General features: G+C 45.8%; 1 protein-coding gene across 1 annotated transcript in view; it reads left to right on the top strand.

The window, feature by feature from the left end:
* The window catches only part of KDM7A (lysine demethylase 7A), a 316134-nt gene that overhangs the window by 210849 nt on the left and 90135 nt on the right, over positions 1–15150 (top strand). Inside the window, exon 9 of the mRNA XM_085651905.1 lies at positions 4604–4710. Within this exon, the coding sequence (XP_085508031.1) occupies positions 4604–4710 (107 nt within the window). The remainder of the gene's footprint in view (positions 1–4603; positions 4711–15150) is intronic.

Below are 15150 nucleotides of genomic sequence, written 5' to 3'. Positions count from 1 at the left end.
AACTATCCCGTCATCCCGATACCTTAACAATGTCCTTTACCCGAACCCGGCTCGAGAGTCTCTTTCCTGCTTAATGGTACCAGAGGCTCACCAATTAGAACCCGGCTCGAGAGTCTCTTTCCTGCTTAATGGTACCAGAGGCTCACCAATTAGAACCCGGCTCGAGAGTCTCTTTCCTGCTTAATGATACCAGAGGCTCACCAATTAGAACCCGGCTCGAGAGTCTCTTTCCTGCTTAATGGTACCAGAGGCTCACCAATTAGAACCCGGCTCGAGAGTCTCTTTCCTGCTTAATGGTACCAGAGGCTCACCAATTAGAACCCGGCTCGAGAGTCTCTTTCCTGCTTAATGGTACCAGAGGCTCACCAATTAGAACCCGGCTCGAGAGTCTCTTTCCTGCTTAATGATACCGGAGGCTCACCAATTAGAACCCGGCTCGAGAGTCTCTTTCCTGCTTAATGGTACCAGAGGCTCACCAATTAGAACCCGGCTCGAGAGTCTCTTTCCTGCTTAATGGTACCAGAGGCTCACCAATTAGAACCCGGCTCGAGAGTCTCTTTCCTGCTTAATGGTACCAGAGGCTCACCAATTAGAACCCGGCTCGAGAGTCTCTTTCCTGCTTAATGGTACCAGAGGCTCACCAATTAGAACCCGGCTCGAGAGTCTCTTTCCTGCTTAATGGTACCAGAGGCTCACCAATTAGAACCCGGCTCGAGAGTCTCTTTCCTGCTTAATGGTACCAGAGGCTCACCAATTAGAACCCGGCTGGAGAGTCTCTTTCCTGCTTAATGGTACCAGAGGCTCACCAATTAGAACCCGGCTGGAGAGTCTCTTTCCTGCTTAATGGTACCAGAGGCTCACCAATTAGAACCCGGCTCGAGAGTCTCTTTCCTGCTTAATGGTACCAGAGGCTCACCAATTAGAACCCGGCTCGAGAGTCTCTTTCCTGCTTAATGGTACCAGAGGCTCACCAATTAGAACCCGGCTCGAGAGTCTCTTTCCTGCTTAATGGTACCAGAGGCTCACCAATTAGAACCCGGCTCGAGAGTCTCTTTCCTGCTTAATGGTACCAGAGGCTCACCAATTAGAACCCGGCTCGAGAGTCTCTTTCCTGCTTAATGGTACCAGAGGCTCACCAATTAGAACCCGGCTCGAGAGTCTCTTTCCTGCTTAATGGTACCAGAGGCTCACCAATTAGAACCCGGCTGGAGAGTCTCTTTCCTGCTTAATGGTACCAGAGGCTCACCAATTAGAACCCGGCTGGAGAGTCTCTTTCCTGCTTAATGGTACCAGAGGCTCACCAATTAGAACCCGGCTCGAGAGTCTCTTTCCTGCTTAATGGTACCAGAGGCTCACCAATTAGAACCCGGCTCGAGAGTCTCTTTCCTGCTTAATGGTACCAGAGGCTCACCAATTAGAACCCGGCTCGAGAGTCTCTTTCCTGCTTAATGGTACCAGAGGCTCACCAATTAGAACCCGGCTCGAGAGTCTCTTTCCTGCTTAATGGTACCAGAGGCTCACCAATTAGAACCCGGCTCGAGAGTCTCTTTCCTGCTTAATGGTACCAGAGGCTCACCAATTAGAACCCGGCTCGAGAGTCTCTTTCCTGCTTAATGGTACCAGAGGCTCACCAATTAGAACCCGGCTGGAGAGTCTCTTTCCTGCTTAATGGTACCAGAGGCTCACCAATTAGAACCCGGCTCGAGAGTCTCTTTCCTGCTTAATGGTACCAGAGGCTCACCAATTAGAACCCGGCTCGAGAGTCTCTTTCCTGCTTAATGGTACCAGAGGCTCACCAATTAGAACCCGGCTCGAGAGTCTCTTTCCTGCTTAATGGTACCAGAGGCTCACCAATTAGAACCCGGCTCGAGAGTCTCTTTCCTGCTTAATGGTACCAGAGGCTCACCAATTAGAACCCGGCTCGAGAGTCTCTTTCCTGCTTAATGGTACCAGAGGCTCACCAATTAGAACCCGGCTCGAGAGTCTCTTTCCTGCTTAATGGTACCAGAGGCTCACCAATTAGAACCCGGCTGGAGAGTCTCTTTCCTGCTTAATGGTACCAGAGGCTCACCAATTAGAACCCGGCTCGAGAGTCTCTTTCCTGCTTAATGGTACCAGAGGCTCACCAATTAGAACCCGGCTCGAGAGTCTCTTTCCTGCTTAATGGTACCAGAGGCTCACCAATTAGAACCCGGCTCGAGAGTCTCTTTCCTGCTTAATGGTACCAGAGGCTCACCAATTAGAACCCGGCTCGAGAGTCTCTTTCCTGCTTAATGGTACCAGAGGCTCACCAATTAACCTGCGCGATTTTGGTTCAACTTTCCCTTTTCTATGTATCTTTATACTTGAACGATACCTGGATCGGACCGGAACTGGCGAATACGGAATTGTAAATATATCGCCCCCCTTTTTCATTTACCCTTCTGCTATACACGTTCGGTCACTCTCTTTTTTGCTCTAAATGCCCGTCCCTCCACTTTCTATTTTCACCCAATGTTTTTCTTAAATAGTCGCCGTAATTGTTTAATGTCACGACCTTTACTCATATCTGGTTCTATTCTATCAACTGGATCTCACAGCCATGTCTCTCTCGCCCCAATGGAATGTTATCTTTTAACTCCTCGTCTCAAAACCACAAAAAAACACCAAAAAGCAATCTTTTCACATGCAATCGGGTTTCACTTTAAATGTTGAATGTCACCTCTATATTTTATTTGTTATTGCAAATATACTTCTTTTTTTCTTGGGATGCCAACATATCTATGACTGCTACTCCTGTTTACAATGTATAAACTTAGGCCTGGTTCTTTGATTTATGTAATCTTTGCGCATCTGGGATGCTATTAATGTGTGAGCACATGACATCCCCATATTTCTAAATATCACTGGCTCACCTAACCACTAACAATGCCTTAAACCCTTGGTCATATACGATACTTCGTTATCAATAACCACCCCCCCTTGACACCAACTGCACAATGATACTATCCGCCCCATGACTGGGGCGTAAATACCCAAACTATTTTGTCTTACGAATAACTTCGATATAATTTTGTGTTGCTATGAGGCCTAATGTGCTTCTTGCCTCCCATATGACCTTTTTGGTTTCCTATCTGTGTCTACTTTTATTAATTTCTTTACTTATTTCTTTCTCTTTTTTTCCCTCTTGGTTCTCTCCTTTCCTTTTCCTCGCTCCCCCTTCCCTCTCTCGTCCTGGTAATTTGACCTAAATTAATGTATCCTAATGTTAAAATGATTGCTTGTCATATGTTGTGTTCCTGTCCATTTCCATTTCCTTCGCAAACTAAGTTTCTTATTTTCTATGCCTTCTACTTCTTTCTCTCTTTCCTCTTCGCTATCTTTTATCTTTCCTTTCAAATCTCTCCTTCCTTTCTCATTTTCTGCCCTGGGGTTACACACTACCCCTTTATATGTTACTTTTGCTCACTGTTAATGTATGTACAGCCCTGAGGAAGCCCCAGACCGGATGGCCATGTAAAGGGGTGAAACACGTGTTGGCTGTCAGTTTGTTCCTTCACTCACTCTCAAGGATAGAGTGACAATATTTTCATAAACACCCAACAAAACGAACCATCGTCTGATTGGAATTTTTTCCTAAGAAATAATGGAAACCTATCTCGTCCTGACAACCTTGTTGAGTATTTCTGGTTAGTCGTGCGGTGCAAATTAGCAGTGTGTATAGGTGTGTTGGCTATTGGGTCCAAAGCCAGTTCTCCAACCCCCACCGCCCCCCCTGGATTCCAGTGATTGTGGGTGTGGGGCAGTAAGGGGTGGCTTAAGGTGGCTGTGATGAGCTGTGAATGCGGTGGTAGCTGGGTCATTCCACTCTGATCTAGGATTACTATAGCAAAATGGAGTACGGATTGAGAGGGTTGATGAACATTCGGTGATGCGCCCCTAGTGCAAAGTCCGTCAACCATGCCTCCTATTGGCTGAAGGGGACAGCTGCTGCCACTGGCCGTCAACCATGCCTCCTATTGGCTGAAGGGGACAGCTGCTGGCACTGGCCGTCAAACGTGCCTCCTCCTATTGGCTGAAGGGAACAGCTGCTGCCACTGGCCGTCAACCATGCCTCCTATTGGCTGAAGGGGACAGCTGCTGGCACTGGCCGTCAAACGTGCCTCCTCCTATTGGCTGAAGGGAACAGCTGCTGCCACGGGCCGTCAACAGTGCCTCCTACTGGCTGAAGGGGACAGCAGCTGGCAATAGCGCCCTGCTCAGGCTCCTTCACCCTCTTTGCCTGCTGAACAACAAAGGCTTTACAGAGCCCATCACCAGACTTGCGTTTCAGCCAACAGAATGCGTCAAGGGGGAGAAAAGGTGGCATGTTCTGTTGCAAAGGGCGCTCTCTTTTATCAGTTGTTTGGAAACAAACTGCGTCCTGTGTGTCGTTGAGAAGTACTCCAGGTTTCCTGGTTGCTCTCCGAGTGTTAGTTTTTCGTGGTCCTGTTTTTTTTTTCGTCTTATGACTATTGAAGTGTATTTTTCCTGTAATTGGTTGTCTCGATAGTAATCGCAGATGCTCACGCGGAAAGCCTTCCTCCATTCTTATCGCAGACGTTTCTCATTTGTCAATCCCTAGGTGTTATGAGATGGAGAAAAGGCTGAAAACCCCCGACCTTTTCAAATTCCCATTCTTCGAAGCCATCTGCTGGTTTGTGGCCAAAAACCTCTTGGAAACCTTAAAAGGTAAGATTGCTCCCTTCTGTCTGTTCCTTTCAAACGATTCCTTGATTTTCCTATGTTCAATGGCTGTGGGTGTACTGCCACCTAGTGGTCGGTTACTGCCGCAATAATCTACACATTCATTCAGTGAAGTAGAGTTTTCGTTTTAGCGACAAATTCATAATTCGTGCTTTTGTTTATGCCGAGTTTCCTGGACAGATTACTTTTTTGTGTGTAAATGTTGGTCTAAATGCTTAAAGGCCATGTCAGGATAGGTCTGGTTTTCTGGATTAACCTTAAACCCGGATTTAGTTTATTCGTCTGATTATCTCTCGCATGTCTTCATCTCCTTCAGCGATTGATTGTAGAATCTGTTAATCTGCTGCCCTCCAACTCCCTCGGACCTTTATGATTAGAGCAGAGAAAGAATAGAAAGAGGATTTGGAGTACGATAGATTTGTTTGAAGCTAGGAGCATGTGGGCAGCTCCATCACGAGGGAGGGGTGGGGGTCTCTGTGGTCCGTGCTCTGTTTTGGGACGCCCAAGCCCCGATGCGTCTGTGCGGACGGCGTTGAGCTTTAGTGTGAAGGGGATGGTGGAGGACTTGGGTTGTTCTGTTTTCTCATATAGAAGGCATCGCAGTTTGGAACTGATTCTGGCAGTTTGCGTACAGTCACTTTTTCACTAAAGTGATAAGAAGAGTCGCCAAGCGTGAGGTTGCCTTCAGTCTTACACCTACAGTTTGAGGGGAACATGCTAAAATACCATTACCAAAGACTAGTCTGGAGAAGAGGAATGCTCGGCTTGCTGCTCAGTTCATCCGGGGAGAGGGGATGCTTTCCTTTGAAAGAGTTGGAAGAAGTGTGAAGACTTGTCTTCTGTATGTGTGGCGAGGGTAAAGGTAGAGCGTGAGGTGAAACTGAGATTTCAGTTCTAATAGATGGGAAATAGCTTTCGTCAAACAATATTTCCTCTAGAGGGGCCAAATGTATTCTTTTGATATCATTGGAGCTTTTCAATGCACAGAGTGTCAATCTAAACAGACGCGCTCCCTTTGATAAGCAGACGCATGTGGTGTGTGCACATACTGTACACGTTAAGGATCCTGGCTTGGGACAATATTTGCCTGGAACAGCAAATGAGGCTGCCTTACCCTACTGGCCCCTGAAGATTGAAGTGCAGCTCTTCAAACGTGCCAGTAATCCCTTCTCAGTCTAGAGCGGATGTGCCAGTTTTAGGCCACACCCATGCAGGATTTCCCATGTTATACATCCAGATGTCAATTACGCCTAACTACTATATGTTGTATGTAAGTTCACAATGTGAATATTCGTTATGGAAATCATGAAAGCTTAAGGAGAATCTATTGTGTACTGCCAGTGGTAAGTGCCCGTGACCTACACGGACAAAGTGTTGGTACGGACCTTTGCTTTGGATGCATGACTGAGGGGCTACTATCGCCCCCTCGCGTTGGTAATGACTAGTATCGTTGTAAAAAAGGTCAGTTTAGAACGAGACCCATGGATGGACAGCATGCTACTCTTCTGGAGTTGAGTTACTGTTTCTCATATGTGGTGCCTTTTTTTGAACAAAAAAGTAACGCTCCCTATTGGGCTTAAGAAACCTCGTCGGTTTCTCCCACCTCCTCCCTCCCACAAGAGCTCGGAACTGCTGGAAAATGAGTTTAATAAAGTGCCACAAAACAGATGCTCCACAACACCTGAAGTATGTTTGGACTGTGTAGGGCATGCGTGCATTAAATGGCTCCACACGAGACTGCATTCATGTTTTAAATGTTATGAATACTTACAATCCATGGTCGATTCTGTTTAATTTTTTTAAAATTTCTCAATTGAATTCTTTGAGTAATTTTTAGGAAAAAACCCTTTAGTTTTGTGCATTCATATTTTTTTCAAATCCTCATTTATTACCGTTTGCTTCTTCCGCCATTTCTTGTGACTACCTACAACAGATGCTAATTTTTCTCGGTACAGGGTGTATTTTCACCTTTGGTTGTTGAAAAATGTTTTCAGTGAGTAGCATTCATTGAAAAGTAAGATCTGCAATGTCTGCTGACAGTCATTGAGCAGAGTCTGTGTTGAATATGTGAAGAAGATTCTCAGCACCTGTGATGCCTTTTAACTTCAGCGAGTTAGGCCTTTCGTTGTCTGCTTGAGTTGTACAGGGCCCATTTCTCAGTATGCAGGTGATTTATTCTACTGAATCAAATTACTGGCCAAAAGCAGTTAGTTTGTTGTGGTCTGCTTTGAAATATATTTTAGTTGACGTTTTTAGAACACACCTCTATATTCCATGTATGTATCTTGTCTGGGTTGTAGCGTGCTTTCACCAATATTGCTTAACAATGCCAGGGAGTCAAATGAAAAAGATTGGTTATGAGCACGGCTTGTGCCAGTTTGTCGAACTGATGACTTTGCTTGCCTTCTCTTAGATTGTTCTGGTCTTGTGAGGAGTCTGCTCTATTTATGTTTTATTAACAACATACATCCTAGGTTCTTAATATATCTATTTAAAAAAAGCTGGTCTCCCATAGTTATTTTTATTTAATTCTGGTAGCTGGTTCCTTTTTTTTTTGCCACTTTCACCTGGGCTTTGGTGACTTGTTTATTACAGGAAAAACGTTTTAATGATTAGTTGAGAGAAAGCGAAGTTCAAAACCGTAACCAAATATTTGTTTATTCGGTAGCAGCATAGGGCTCTACTCCACTCTTTTGACCCCACCGACCCTGCCGGAATGGTGCCCAGTCGCATCTGCTCCCGCTTGTAATGGTCTCCACCACTTCACTCTGCCGCTCAGTATGCCACTCCCCACCCAAAGCATCCATATTTCAACCCTGCCCCAGTCGCTCATTGAGGGGCCACAGCAAGGAGAGCGAGGCTGTGAAGGCCCTCGAGTCCCACAGCACTATCAGTTACCTAGTACTGTGTACAACGCGTCACTCTCTGAACTGTGGCTGCGGAGGCCCTAGAGTCCCACAGCATTAACTATGTTAGCCATCACTGTGTACAAAACATCACTAACTGTGGCTGCGGAGGCCCTAGAGTCCCACAGCATTAACTATGTTAGCCAGCACTGTGTACAACGCATCACTCTCTGAACTGTGGCTGCGGAGGCCCTAGAGTCCCACAGCATTAACTGTTGGCCAGCACGGTGTACAATGCATCTCTCTGAACTGTGGCTGAGAAGCCCTAGAGTCCCACAGCATTAACTGTGTTGGCCAGCACTGTGTACAACGCATCACTCTCTGAACTGTGGCTGCGGAGGCCCTAGAGTCCCACAGCATTAACTGTTGGCCAGCACGGTGTACAATGCATCTCTCTGAACTGTGGCTGAGAAGCCATAGAGTCCCACAGCCTTAACTATGTTAGCCAGCACTGTGTACAATGCATCGCTCCCGGACTCCAGCCCAATTAATTGATGCTCTTGTTACTCTTTCTCTTATCTGTCCTCTTACATAGGATGTCAATGTACCCTCTCCGATCATGTCAAACTATTTCTGTCCTGGCCCTCATTTCTCGCTCAATTTAAGCCAAAATTGCAGCACCCCGGGGTCGCAAAATCGTTAATCAATTCTGCTGCCTAAGTATGCAAAGCGGGGAATTAAAATGGAGCCTGCCATCTTAGAGGTCGGAGTGGTTAACTTGGGCAGTACCACAACGCGCTTGCTACTTATACATTTTGTAGTGGGTGTCTAAGAGGGAATGGGCGAGCTGTCAGGCCCCCCCTCCCCAATATTGCATTTGTAAAGTTCGGTTTGGGTGTCTGAGGATTTCTAGAAGGCCCCCTTCATTAAGAGTATTTTCACTAGTTACCAACTTGCTTTTCAAGTCTCTTCCAACTAATCCTCTGCATTGGGCTGTTGAGAAACCTCTTTAAATTTGTTCTTGCCAATGTCCCGTGAGGCCTTGCCCAGTATGTTCTCTATTTAATCTCAGCGTCTTCTTGCATGTATAGGCCTTTTTTGTTCTTTTTGAGCAGAATTAGATCTGGCACGTGATCTAGTAAGATGTGAAAGTAACACAGTATTGAAACCCTCTTTGCTCTACATAAAGGGTTCTTGACCTCTCATATATCTCTCGTACTGTCCCAGCCTTGATTTTTTTTTCCCTTCATGAAATTTTGTTTGAATATCCTTACAATTTAATAGAATTGCTCTGAATTATTCATTAATATGCATTTCAGTGCGTGAAGGGCCAATCAAAACTTTCTTCACTTTAGGTGTCCCTGCAGTTTAAGTCCAGGAACTGGAGTTGTTGTTTTTGAATGTTACTATCTGATTACAGTTTTGTGTTTAATCTGCTACTCTGGACATTGAAACCTTTTTCAAAGACATTGCGAATAATATCGCCGACATCACCCACCAGGGTGGATCATGCCTATAGGTTGACCCACCAGCCTCCTATCCCTTAAATGTTGTCTGTGTGTATCAGGGATGTGGAATTCCTATAGCCCAACGCCCAGAACATATTGTTTGGGGTCAAGGGCAACACATTTTCATGTGTATTTGGTCCTTGGGACAAGTAGAGCTAACCCCCTACAGCACAAACCCTTTGGCTGCCAGTTTACAGAACCACATTATGGATCAGAGGAGGGCAATGTCGTGCAGTTAAGGTAATATTTGTGTCCATGTGTTAATGCTGTTCAAACTTGTATCTATTGTTCATTGATGCAAAGCCTTTACTATTGGGGTGTCCGGGGTGTGGAATTTAATAAAATATCTACTTGTCCACAAGGCAGGTTGCATCATAAATCTACTTGTCCTGTCAGAAAATCCACTTGTCCCTTTGGTGCCATGTAGTGCGGTGACAAATTATGGCAGCAAGCTCATTATTTAAGAGCTCTGATATGGCCTCTCTGATTATGCCAGGGCTCATACCATTCGATATAGAGAACAATGGTCCTAGACTTATTTTAAGTAACAGTTTAGTTATGAGAACATTCATTTTTCAAAAACACATCAAATACATATATGATTAGCATATGGTCATTATTGCACACCAGTTTCTTAAATATAATTAGCATATGGTCATAAATGCACACCAACTTCTCAAATATGCAAGTATGTACATCCTCAAATGACACAACGGCACCCAATATAACTCCAATGGTGACTTTATTTATTTATGTTGGAGTTTTATATAGCGCTGGCTGGACCCGAGGGTATCTGAGCGCTTTACAGCATATACAATTATGAGCGAGTAGACGGTACAGGTAATAGGTAGAGCAAGAGAGAACGCGCTGGGTGAGGAACATGTACATAAGCAGAGGGGAATGGGATGCAATATAAACCAGACGATCATCGTAGCGTATTCCTTGTTCAATTGGATCGTGCAAAGAGAGTTTTCATGATCCGTGACAGTGGCATCGGTCCCACATTAAGGTAGGGTGGGGCGTTGGCTGAGGAACATCCTATGCTCTATCGGTTCGTTTGAGAGCTGTCAAGGAAGAGGGCTTTGAGTAGTGTCTTGAATTTTGGAAACAAGGGGGATGTTCTGATGTGGGGGGGATGGAGTTCCAGATTTTAGGTGCGTTTCCAGCAAATGATTTGGCTGCGGTATTCTGCTTGCGAGTTTTTGGCGGGATGAGTAGTAAAGATTTGGAGCTCCTGAGGTTTCTGGCCTGGCCGGCCCTTTTAAGTTTGGCGGCCAGGTATTCCGGTTTCCCTGTGTGTAGCGCTTTGTGTGTGATGGAGGCTGTTCTAAAGCTGGCTCGCAACTCAACTGGGAGCCATTTAAGTTCTTGGAGAGCTGGAGAGATGTGTTCGAATTTCTTAGTACCCGTAACCATTCTGGCAGCTGCATTGAAGGTTGTCCTCAGGGGGGCGAGGAGAGATTTTGCTGTTCCTGTCAGGGTCGCAATCCCATAGTCTATTCTGGAGAGCACTAGTGCTTGTGTGGCTTGTTGAAGGTCCTTGGGTGGGAGGAAGGGTTTTATTTTATATAGTTTCAGGTTGAGAAAGGCACTTTTAGCGGGTTTTGAAATGTGTCTTCATGTCAAGTTTCGGGTCATGGGTGATCCCAAAGGAATTTACTGAATCCGCTAAGGTGAGGTTACCATTGAGGGCGTCAATTGCTTTGAGCCATTCTTCGATTTGGGGGGTTTTCGTTTTTGTTGGAGATGAGGAGTATTTCCGTTTTCTCTTGATTGAGTTTCAGGTGATTACTTGTGAGCCAGTGTTGAACCTCCATGAGCGTGGTGTTAAGTCTTTGGATGTCCTCAATTGAAGTGGTTTCCAGATAAAGCTGTGTGTCATCTGCATATAGGTGGAAGGGGATGTTGGATTTCCTGAGTAGACTGGTGAGGGGTTCAATGTAAATGTTAAAAAGCTGCGGGGAGAGCACTGACCCATTAGGAACTCCCCTGATGACGGGGTGGAGGTCGGACTCGAAGTTTTTAATTTTAATTCTTTGTGAGCGGTTGTGGAGAAAGGAAGTGAACCAGTGGAGGACCGTCTCCTGAAGACCGGCTCTTTCTTGAAGAGCCTTGATAAGCAGTTTGTGGTCCACTGTGTCAAATGCGGCCGATAGATCTAGGAGGATGAGAAGGCAGCATTGATCCGACATTGAGGATTGCGGATTCGGTACCGCAGCCTCTTCTAAAGCCCGATTTATGGGGATCAAGGAGATTGATGTCATCCAAGTGTTGGGTCAACTGGGGGAGTACACATCTTTCCAAGATCTTTGACAAAAGAGGTAGGTTCGATACAGGTCTGAAGTTGTTCAGATCCTCAGTGTCTAGCCCTGGTTTTTTCAGCAGTGGCGTGACTTGGCCAACTTTGAGGCAGTCAGGTACGATTCCAGAGCTCAGTGAGCTGTTAATGATCTTGCACCATAGTGGGGCTAGGACGAGCTTCATGTCTTTGGTCAGGTGAGGAGGTAGCAGATCCAGGACGTGGGATGAGGGTTTAGCATTGGAGATTAGTTTGATCATCTCTGCTTCCTGGATGGGAGTGAAGGAGGACCAGTGTTTAGGGGGGTTCACGGAGGAGCCGATAAGAGTTTCGTTAGAATTGATCTCGGTGGAGGTGATGAGATTTGAGCTGAGTGAGAGATCAATCTTAGCGATTTTGTCGTTGAAAAAGATGGCGAAGTTGTCGCATTGTTCTTTGGATGCCGGTGTTGAGGAGGGTGTAGGATTAGAGGTTTGATTCCTGATGATATTGAAGAGCTCTTTGGGGCGGTTTTTAGCGGAATCGAGAGCAGAGCAGAAGAAAGCTGTCTTTTGGTTCGTGATGTGTTTTTTGTACTTCCTGCGTGCTACTTGGAGTTGATCACGATGGAAGGCGGAGGGATTATTCCTCCAAGTTCTTTCAGCGGTTCTTAGCTGTCTTCTTTCATCATTGATATCGGAGGAGAACCATGATCTGGAGGGAATGGTCCTGGATTTTTTTAGTTTCAAGGGGGCAAGGTGATCCAGGGTGCGCGTCATATTGGAGTTGTACAGAGAGGTGAGTTCCGTAGTTGAGAGGAGGTCCGCGGTGTTTGGAAGGAGCACGCGAATTCTTTCTTCTAGGTCAGCACGAGGGATCTGGGCTGTGTTCCTAACCCATTTGGGGGGTCTTGCGTGGGGATTTGCTTGGCCCAGAACATGTGGTTGATGTGAAAAAGAACTATGTGGTGATCGGACCAGTCAACGGGGAGGGTGTGGTCGATGGAGATTGCATTGCTTCCGGCTATAATTACGTCAAGGATTGCACCTCTATGATGAGTTTCTTCTGAGCAGTGTTGGGTCAGATTGTTTTCTAGTAGTAGGTTGTTTAGGGTTTGAATGAGCAGGGTTTTTTGTTTCATTTCATCTAAGATTGAGGTCGCCCAGAATTATGTTAGAGTTGCCGAGTGCGTAATGGGTAATCAGGTCGGAAAGGTGAACCTCGAATTCTGAGGAGTTGCCTGGGGGGTGGTAAAGAAGATGGCAAAGAGTAGGCCTGGTGTTGTGTGTTTTGATGGTGACTGAGAGACATTCGAAGGAGTTATACAGACAGGAGGAAGTTTCCGTCATGGAGATGTTGTTTTTGTGGATGATTGCTATTCCCCCACCTCTTCTCATTTGCCTGTCTTTGTTAATCATTGTGAATCCAGGAGGCACCAGCATGTCCCTGCTGGGGTAGGAGAGATCATTGAGCCAGGTCTCCGTTATGAATGCAATGTCTATATTATGGGAGAGGATGGCTTCTGCGAGTTCGGTTGCATGTTTAGAGGCAGATCTGCAGTTAATAAGCATGCAGTTGACGGGGGGTCCTTCCTTGCTCCTGTTCTCAGAGGATTTAGCTCTAGGAAGGCTAGGTGGGCTGGGGATTCTCGAGGAGCGATGTTCCCTTCTAAATCCCGTAATTACTTGGATCAAGGATTTGGGGAGGAATTCGCCGGGGGGTCGTATGATGAGATTAGGTGGGCTACTTCCTGCGGGGATAGCGAGGGTGTTGCTCTTCTGGATCTTTCATAGCAGTTATCCTTCTCTTTTCTGTTGGACCAGAATCTGGGGCTAGGGTACCCTGAGGCTCGGTAGGGGGACCATGTGGCTCGCTAGGGGGTGGAACCTTGTCTTGATTGGTTTGGGTGAGACTAGATAGCTCGATGGGAGGATGTGTGGGCTTTTGGGACAAGGTCAGGTTGGATATAGTTTTGTTCAGGCCTCGGAGCAGGATTTCCAGCTGAGTTTCTAGGAGGATGAGGCGTTGTCATTTTATCCAAGGAGGGGGGGGGGGAGAGGGTGTCTGGGGCAGCGATGCCCTTATGTGCGAGGGGGGGGGTCCGAGATTAGAGGGATGGTGTCAGGGGCAGCATTTCCCTTGGGGGAGGGGGGTGGGTTCCTGTAGAGATGGTTGTTGAAGGTCGAGTGTGTGACCCGGTCGTGATGGTTATGAGGGGAGGAGCTGCCAGGTTTGGGTGAGGGGGGGTTCAAGGGCAGGGAGAGTGCTTTCTCCAGACAGACGTCAGATTTCGTGTGGTATGAGGGCGGGGGGTGGTTGCAAGGAGGTTGAGCTATAGGGGGATGCCCCATCCGGGAAGTAGGTATGGGATGGGTGGGGCAGGGGTGGGCGGGCGTCTGCCAGATTATTTTGCAATTACTTTTATAACAGATCACCATATTGAATGCTTCAACAGAAAGGTTGCTCCAAGGGGAGTGTGAGAGGGAAAACGTGCTTGTGAATAGAACAGAAATGAAAGAGGGGAATCAAGTCAGGATAGAATTCAACAGTCAGTTTACATTTTGATATCCTAAGCAAAACCAGCTGTGGTTTATAATGGCACCAGTTCAGAACTAGGCCTATTCCTTAGATTGTTCCAAAATGTCGTTTTTCGATTTTCTGAAGGTGCACAGAGTTTATCATCTGTGAAATGGGCAGGGCTGGAGTGGTATCTGGTACAGGCCCACTGGGGGAGTGTAGACGTTTTGACCCTGGCGCTTAGTGGGTAATTTACATCCTCTACGGATGGGTCTTCCTCAGGGCAAGGGAGGCAACCTGGGGGTGCAATGGGTTGACTAGTTAGAAACAATAAATTTAAACTAGTAACTGATGTAAAGGAGGCGTGTCTACTCACTGACCTATGGTTGGGTAAATTCAGGATACAGCTCCTCGTGCAATGGTCTGTAAGAATGAAGATGTACATATGTTTGTTCGTTTTTTTCCCCATAATGTTATTGAAACTGGTCACACGGATTTTCTATTATGAATATTTTTAGGAAATACTAGTAAAATGCATTGATGAATGCTAGTATTTCCCCAAAATATTTTATAACAGATAATCAGTGTAACCAGTTTCAATAAGATTATGGGAAACATGAAAATAAACAAACATTGGCAAAGCCAGTATGTCTGAAATTAGTGGTCAGACTTTTGGTTTTGTCAATGCGTAACTTGTTTAGGCATAGTTTTTGTAAAACCTTATTGGTGTGGGAGTTGCAGGCACTCACCATTATAACAAACATTGGCAAAAGCAAAAATTGTTTTTGGTCTCAAAAAGCACACATTGCCACAATAGTTCCTGGCACTGAACAATACTACTTTGTGTGCCAATATGCTCCTTGTGAAAGAACAGAATGCGGTCACTCACAGTGAAGCCAGCCGACAGACCAAGAGAGAATTTTAATAAACACAAAAGGTAATGGTTAACGTTAAGCCAGACCTAATTAAGGGCCCAATTTAAAAAGAGTCTCAAAAGTGCACCCATGGTATATGTCCTTGCATTAAGTGCAGATATACAGCTTTGGTGAATTCACAAGGATTTATAGAAGAGGCTAAGAAATAGTACCCCTAGAACATATTTTTAAATTGCATTTTAGCATGACCAAATATGCATGTGTAGATTTGCTCATGCGAAAATCTGAGTGTTTGCAAGTTAACGTTCCCATCAACCACTTTTTTGCCAATCCTGGAAGAAGTTTTAAGTCTACCATTGTCAGGAGAATATTTCCAACCTTTCTCTGTATGGGAAAAGATT

Source organism: Triturus cristatus, chromosome 4_1 (genome assembly GCF_964204655.1).
Source record: "Triturus cristatus chromosome 4_1, aTriCri1.1, whole genome shotgun sequence".
Classification (NCBI taxonomy): domain Eukaryota; kingdom Metazoa; phylum Chordata; class Amphibia; order Caudata; family Salamandridae; genus Triturus; species Triturus cristatus.
Note: the sequence above shows the minus strand (reverse complement) of the source record. Positions and strands in the feature narration are given on the sequence as shown.